Consider the following 8,259-nt stretch of genomic DNA (forward strand, 5'->3'; position numbering starts at 1 on the left):
TACACGGTTGCCACAATGCTGAGTGCAACCACATTTCTCCTAGCACTCTTTAATAAAAGGTCGTCGTAAAATACGTTTGAGATCCTCTTCGTAATGAGAGCATACAAAATGAAGAGTAATACATGCAAAAGGCAGGCAAACGGAAGTCCTTTCTCTCCAGTTCCTGTTTAAGAAAAAGGGGATGTAAAGAGCCTTCCACTGTGTAAGCATACTCTCCGCCTGCTGATCTAGCTCACTCGCAAGGAGTGGGATTATCTAAGCAATTACCCAAATAGTTACTACATCTGTCATCCTCCCCAATCCTTGCCATTGATGTACCTACCTGTGCATTGTTAGACATAACGCTTCTGTTAATGTAAAAGAAATCTCTAATCAATTCCTTAGTATAAGGACCACTTAGAGAAATAGGGATTCGTTCCTTCCCTCTGCTGATATCATGACGGTCATTGTGCTTTACAATGGAAACATCTGGACCAGGCTTGTCTTCATATTTTTGAATATGCTCATCCAGCAAAGGTTGTTTCTTGATTGAGATTTTTGTGCGTTTTCTACCTGACCCAAAGCCTCGGCGTTCTGAGTGCAGTCACCCTCCTCTTGCATCTGAGAGTTGAGGATTCATACATTTCGATTTCAAGTTTGTCACTTCCTCTACTCCACCTTCAGGCTCAAGTGGGATCTCTGCATCTGAAGTATCAGAATCAGTCACGTAACCTGCCGATTCCTCTAGTCCGCCGTCCGATTCGCCTCGAGGTTTAACAAGTAGTGAACTTCCATGGGTTTCTACTATTTCTTCAGTTTCAATTGCAGGGTTTGCCGAACAAGCTGTCACTCCTGATCCCTTAACCTGGAGCTGCTGATTCGACCCTACACATTTCAATCGAGCTTTTGTTGAAGATTGCGCAAGTAATGATTCTTGAGTTTCGTTCTCTATCAACTCATTCACGTGAGTTATAATAACTTCAACCGAAGGGTCTATCGAAGAGAGCGCTATGAGCAAGTGCGCTGTTGGGGCCACTGCTTGCAGTGGCTCAGGGTTAAAGAATTTTAAAGAGTTTGTGGTAGGAGATGACTCCTTAGTCTTTTGAGAATTTGCTACCGTGAACGTCGTTGGTTCGTTTTCTTGTTTCACAATTGAAAGATCACACGCGACTGTTTTTGGAACACTCAGATTGAGAATTTGTCTACGAATTTCATTCGCGGGCAAAAAAACAGGAATATTTTCCTGTTTTGGTTGAGTTACATTTGGATTAGGAGAATTATTTCTTGTCCCAGCTAACTCTTTAAAACACTCCTCGGTCTGGGTATGCTGATTCACCATATTCGGTGCTTTCACAGATTTTCCTCTCGATAGTCGATTCAATTCCTGTCGCTCTGTTACACTTTGAAGCTCCACACACTGCGCATAAACCAAAAATTAAGTTTGCTTCCACTCTCGAAAGTGAATTAAGAATGTACCTGTGTGTGAAGCCAAGTGTACCAAAGTTAAAAAGAACGTGACTGTCGCTTCATGAGTAACTCTCACTAAGTCTAGTCCAGTTAAGTCAATTGTCACACCTTCGTTTCAAACTGCGGACCAGATGAGTAAGCAAAGAAGAATGCACCCAATGCGTCAGAAAATAAATGCAGGGAAGCTAAGAACCTGATTCGTATTCCTGAATGAGAGTGGAACAGTCTGATCCTCACAACCTGGCTCGTCTTCACTAGCTTTCCGTTTCCCAGCACACGCAACACTGGTTAGAGTCAAGGGCTTCGCAGCTGGATGTCTTATTCTACGGACCAATTTTAGTGAGGAGGCTTCGTTTACGTCGGAGTCGTCAATTTCGATTCTATTACAAAAACTGCCTGTCCTTCGTGCTGGATTAGATCTTCTCTCACAAGACTCTTGCCCCTTTTTCTTCTTGATAAACTGAGTACCAGACGGACCTACCGCCGCCGCCTTCATGTCCTACACTCACACCCACAAACAAGAAATCAAGAGAAAATAGATGTTGGCAAGATTCTCATATTTCGCTCACAATGAACAATCCAAACCATCATGTAGTGACCGACAATATCGACGTCAACGATGTACCTATTCTTCCAAGGCCTTATTTCAAAAGCACAATCACATACCACATTTCTGAAGGGTATGTCAAACTCACCGCTTCCTCCTTCTGCGCAAAAACCATGTCCGCCAGGAGCCGATATCCGTCTGCTTCAATGTGCTCCCACTTATCATCGTAAGCCTGGACGCGCATTCCAGTTAATTCAAAAACAGTCCACAAAAGTATCCACAAAAAATCCAACCGCGCGATAAGGAAAATAACCAAACCCCTTCAATCATTCCTAGTAAATCTCCAGGTCGAGGTCTCACCCTCATCAGCTTCATCAAAACAGGCATCACAACCTGCGTGGGCAGCATGAGCTCCTTCTCCATGGTTTGGAGGGCTTTGATCGTTCTAATCTGCCTCTCCAGCTCCGCCTCCTCCTCCTCCTCCTCCACATCATCCTCCGCCATATCGAACGCTTCAAGGAATTCTATGAAAATTCATGCAACTCTTAACCCGACATTGAACTCAATACGATTAAAATTGTCGATTCAATTGCAGGGAGTGAAGAATCGAGGCAGAAGTAGCGAGCGATAGCAGTATAAGAGTCGGGACACTCTGGCCTGTGAAGGTTTCTCAGATTGAATATGGATGGATGAAGAAGATGAATGATTAATCATCCATTGATGAAGTTAGTGGGACGAGCTGTCACAATCCGACAGCCGTCACCCACGTCAGCGGAGATTGGACAGTCGTAATCGGGAATGCGCCGGGATGGCGGCGGGGGGGATTCCATCTTTCCACGTTTCAAATCGAACGGTAAAGATGTAACGGTAAGTCCATTGAGGCCACGTCAGCTACTTTTCATCACGATTTTGATGTAACTCTGCATGTGTCCCCAGTTACATGTGCAAAAGGGTAAAAGTAAACGTAAAAGTAACTAGTGATAATGCAAAAGGGTAAAAGTAATGGTAAGAGAATCAGACGGTAATTTACTTTTTGGGCAGTAAGTAATTAGTTGGATAAACTTAAGCTGGAAATGTACTTGAAGTGTAGATTATTCGATGTCATGTACTAGAAGAGCTCGTTGAGGTTTAGTATTTTATGCAGAACTAGTGATGTTTTTATTGTAGTATTTGTTATTTCAAAATTTATGAAAATGAACAAATGAAATATGAATAAAAATGTAGGGTTGTTGTAAAATTAAATTAGATGGAATTTTATACATCATGAAAGACAAGAAGTTTTTAAAAATCAGTGATGTTTATTTATTTTATTGCTTTAACTAGAATTTCATATTAAGTGTTTATACCATAAACTATTTTTCATTTTTCGTAAGTTATATGGTTGTTATTTATAAATAAATAATAGATTTTTATTTTATTTTTTTGTTTTGTAAAACATAAATATAAAATGTGAATGTGTGTGTGTGTGTGTGTGTATATATATATATATATATATATACACTTCACTTTAATATTTTAATCCTAAAAACTTTGAGTTTTTGAAAAATAACACTACTTTATATAGTCACAATAGAAATTTAAATTATTCAATAATAAATTAAATAAAATCAACATCCAAAAATCACAAATTAATTTTTTACATCAAGATTACATGATATTTAATTAAAAATATATTATTTAAATTATTATATTGTATGGATTGAAAAATACATATATTAAATAATTTATAATAAATTTTGATGAACAACAAATGATTCATATTTTTATTTTTATTCATTGCATTTTAAAACTAAATGTATTTATTCTACAGGTATATATTTTTAAGCTACAAATATATCTATATATATATATATATATATATATATATCTTTTAGTATAAATGTATTGTAGCTTAAAATATATTTAGTCTTTAGAAAAATAGAATTTCTATTTGTTAAATTAAATGTTTTTTTTTAAGCCACGGCAACAACCCTCAACAGCAAACAATTCCCAGCCAATGCAGTCCAAAGTTCAGGTTTTAGGGTTTAGATGAGGTCATGCAATGGTGACTTTAGCATAAATGCCACTGCCTGCTTGTCACTGCAAAGAGAAAAAACATGTCAAATAAGTTAAAGATTTTAGAACACATGAGCTACAAGGTTCAATGTGAACATAGTGCAAAGATTTAAAGATTAAATGATGTATTTATATTTTTCAATAATCCTATTTTGTTAGATAAACTTCACAAGCAGAAGCAAAATTCAGATTAGCCTGTTTTTTTTCAAATATTTAATCTATATACCAAAATATATATGATATGATAATACAAATTTTTTCTTCACAAAATTTTCACAAAAGCTATAATTTTATAAGTTATTTTTTTAAGCCATAGAAACTAAAATAATTTAACCTTTTTTTTTTTTTTTAAAGGATTTTTTCAAGATATGTATCGAAAAGAACAGACTAGGCTAGATGTTAAAACACCAATACATTATACTTCAAAAATAAAAAATAAAAAAATGTCAAAAATGAAGAAATTCAAATGATTAAAATATTATGTAAATTTCATTTTCTAGTGTTTTAGTTTAAACTTCACATTAATTTCAGAACAGATATGTTTTTAATGTTTTGAATTATATTGATAATTTAATTTAAAATTTTTCCTAACAATTAATAAAAAGCATAAGCATTGTTATGAATTTGCCCAAAAACATACCATATCAATAAAATTGTAATAAAAGATAAAAAAATACATTCAATTGCAATAGATTTTAAACTGAGTATAACATTGGCAATATTATATGAGAGCTAAAAAATGTGCATACTACACTACATAATTGATTTTTATGTAGAAATATGGAAAAGACATAAGGTAAAAAATAGAATACATATTATTTGTGAGTATATGATAAAACAAAATGAGATCAATGCGGGAAGCTGGAAAAATTACACCATTAAAGTTTCCTGGAGTCATCATGCTTCTCCACCCCTGCTTCACAGAATCAACCTCCACCATGTTTGAAGGATCATGTGGAATTGGAAACACACCACAAAGAACATAAGCAACCTTCAAAAATAATACCCACTATATGAATAGACAATCTGGCCACCAATGGTCATGGGTATTGATTGGCGAGTTGTTGGATGAAGTCATTCATTCAACTTTTGTCATTTAAATAATCTAGATCACTCACCAAATTACTGTAGATAAATAAATGTTGTGTTGCAAATAGATTAGTCTTTTTCCCAACATCTACCGTATGAATGGAGATGTATGATATTGCTTGTAGCATCTTAAATACAAATTGTGTAAAGTGGCTCAAAGTGCAATTGCAAAGATTTACACTAGTTTTATTTGTGATGTTGTTTTGCATTTACTTGTGATAAGTTAATAAATATAATAAGTTATGGATCTTTATTCTATTTAAATGTAGTGCATATTGTATTTTTTTTTTGTTGTCATTTTTTTTTGTTTAATAAGAATTTTATTTATCAATACTAATTAAATTTTATTCTTTTGTTTGTTTTGTGTTGTTTATGAATTTAATGGAAAAGCATGAGAAATTTGAAATTAATGTTTTTAATAAAATAAAATAAAAATTGGATATGAAACTACCATATAGAAATTGTTTTCCACTTGTAAAAGGTTTTTAATGAAATCACTAGAATTGAAAAAAAACTAATGCCCATGCTTAGAATACATAATAACATTGAGTTGTAAGAACACATAGATGTGTCAAAGCAAAACAATTTCAATGTAAAGATGCTTATTAATTTAGATATATCTTCAGGAATTATATCAAAACTAACAAGTTGTACTAATGCCAAAAATATGTAGAGTAAATTTTATTCTATTTATCTCTAGTGCGTTGCAAAAAAATATATTTTACTTGCAAAGAAAATTTTTGTGACTATAAAATGTCCTCCTTTGATGATATAAGCTCTCAAAATCAAAATTTTGAAATGATGGCCTTATTGCTCAAAGACCTCAACAATGAAATCTCCAAATCCATGATTCTTTCAAAAATCATGTTTGATCTGCTATCAAGCTTCAACAACATCTTTGCAATGTAGGCCAATATTGGTGAAGAGAAATAAATTACCTTTGTTCTTCAAGAGCATCTTTCCTAATATAAGACATTCTTATAAATCAATGATAATTTATAAGAATATGATAATCTTGCATATTTTATATAAGCACAAGATTGAAAAAATAGTATGATAAATTGGTGTGAGCAATATCAAAAGGATGTAAATTATATTTACAATAAAAATATAGAATTTAATGTTTTAATTGGAGAATACACAATCGTTGATTTGTAGATTGTACTTGCATTAAATGATGTGGTATTACATCTTCTACTTCATAAAATACATTAAGATAGCCAATATTCAAGCAAATAAGGATTTTTTTTTTTTTTTTTTTTTTTTTTTCTAATTGGTATATTCAATTTTTTCCAAACTTTTTATGCTTGCTGTTTGCTTGAAGATTTAGTTATATAAAAAGTTTTAATTAAGATTAAAGGTTTATTTAATATTTATTGAGGTCTTAAAATATTTATAGAAATATAGTTAGGATTTATTTAGAATTTGATTAAGATTTGATAAAAATTTGATTAGGATTTAATTAAGATTTGGTGAAGATATACTTAATATTTTTAGAATTTGGTTAGGATTTTTTTAGAATTTGGATAGGATTTAATTAATATTATATTAGAATTTGATAAAGATTTGATTATAATTTGATTAAGATGTTTTAAGATTTTATTTAGATTTGGTGAAAATTTAATTAAAATTTAATTAAAATTTAGATAAGTTTTGATTAGAATTAGATTAAGATGTTTTAAGATTTTATTTAGATTTGGTGAAAAATTAATTAAATTTTTATTAAAATTTGGATAAGATTTGTTTAGAATTTAATTAAGATTTAGTTAAGATTTATTTTATACTTAATTAGGATTTTATTAGAATTTATGTAGGATTTATTTAATTTTTTTTAAGTATTTCTTTAGGATTTTTTTTATAATTTTTTAATAATTTTTTTGAGTTTTTTTTAGAATTAATTATAATTTTATAAAGTTTTTTAAGGTTTAATTGGAATTTATTTTGGACTCTATTAGAATTTTAAGAGACTTTATTTATTAAAATTTCTAGTTTACCTTTCACAATCAAGTGCTTAATGCATTCTCAAGCAAGAAAACATGTTCTATAATAATGTGATCAAAAGAATATTTTGTTGTATAAACAAAGATTGTTACACACAATACATTAAGTACTACAAATTAATCACAAAGTATGTAATTTAAATCAATTACAAATACACAACCAAGATACTTGTAAAAAAAGATAATGAATCTATACAAAAATAAGTCAAGCTACCTTTCATACTACAAAGAGAGAATCTAAAAGTACAAGTGTGAAGAATAGAAAATATCCCAAAATTTTATTAAAATGGATAAATCACCATAGTTAAAAAAAAAATACTTACAACAAGTTTTATCTCTCTCAAAATCACCTATAAGACTTGACTTGATAAGAATATTAAGTCAAGAGATTTTTCTATGTAAGTATTTAAATCTTAATTGAAATTAATAAGTCAACTAATAAAAAATACTAAGCCAAATCAAATTATATGCATCCAAAATGCTTTGGCACTTGATGACACATCACATATCAATTTGTTTATAGCAACTAATAGATGATAAGTTTTTTTTTGGAATTTTTTCAAATGTAATCTATTATTTTTTTTTAGCTTAAAATTATTTTTTTGTTGACATTTTATTTGTTAAAGTAAGTAAATATTATCTAAAGTAAGTTTCTAATGGTCAAAGGGTAGCAAAAGGATGAAGAAAAGTAACCAAGGTGGTGGCTAGGATTTAAGTGGCAGTTAGGTTAAGAAAGAACCTAGGATTTAGTTGGATGAAGTAAAAATAGATGTAATATCAAGAGGATGGAAGTTGTATCATTGATTAGCAACCACCATCTATAAGTAAAGGATGTTAGAAGTGGGAGGTATCTCATTCCACACTTCTCTTGTATCTAACCATGCTGATTTTTACTTACTTGTGTCTTGCTTATTGTGTTTATTCAATAGGCTATGGGCCCATATACACTTGATTGTGCTTCTCAAGTAAATTGAAGTTATTTGTTGGTTGTTACTTTTGTGTGGAATAGATCTTTTGGTGTTTGTTGATGTTAGGATTTGTATGATCTAATCTTGTGTTTTGGCTTGTAGAGGTTTTGATTTGGACCTTATAGATCCCTAACATCTGTTTGAAGGTTCTTAA

The 8,259-nt window shown here is 31.2% G+C and overlaps 1 protein-coding gene across 1 annotated transcript; it reads right to left on the bottom strand.

Moving 5' to 3' along the window:
* Positions 1-329: 329 nt before the first annotated feature.
* On the bottom strand, positions 330-2,625 carry LOC112278043 (uncharacterized). Its single transcript, XM_073531756.2, has 4 exons — positions 2,354-2,625; positions 2,142-2,225; positions 1,640-1,945; positions 330-1,396 (listed from the first exon to the last, which is right to left on the bottom strand). The coding sequence occupies exons 1-4, from the start codon at positions 2,495-2,497 to the stop codon at positions 584-586; spliced, it is 1,347 nt and encodes a 448-aa protein (XP_073387857.1). The 5' UTR covers positions 2,498-2,625; the 3' UTR covers positions 330-583.
* Between the last annotated feature and the right edge of the window lie 5,634 nt (positions 2,626-8,259).

This window comes from Physcomitrium patens, chromosome 26 (assembly GCF_059467195.1).
Source record: "Physcomitrium patens ecotype Gransden chromosome 26, ASM5946719v1, whole genome shotgun sequence".
Classification (NCBI taxonomy): domain Eukaryota; kingdom Viridiplantae; phylum Streptophyta; class Bryopsida; order Funariales; family Funariaceae; genus Physcomitrium; species Physcomitrium patens.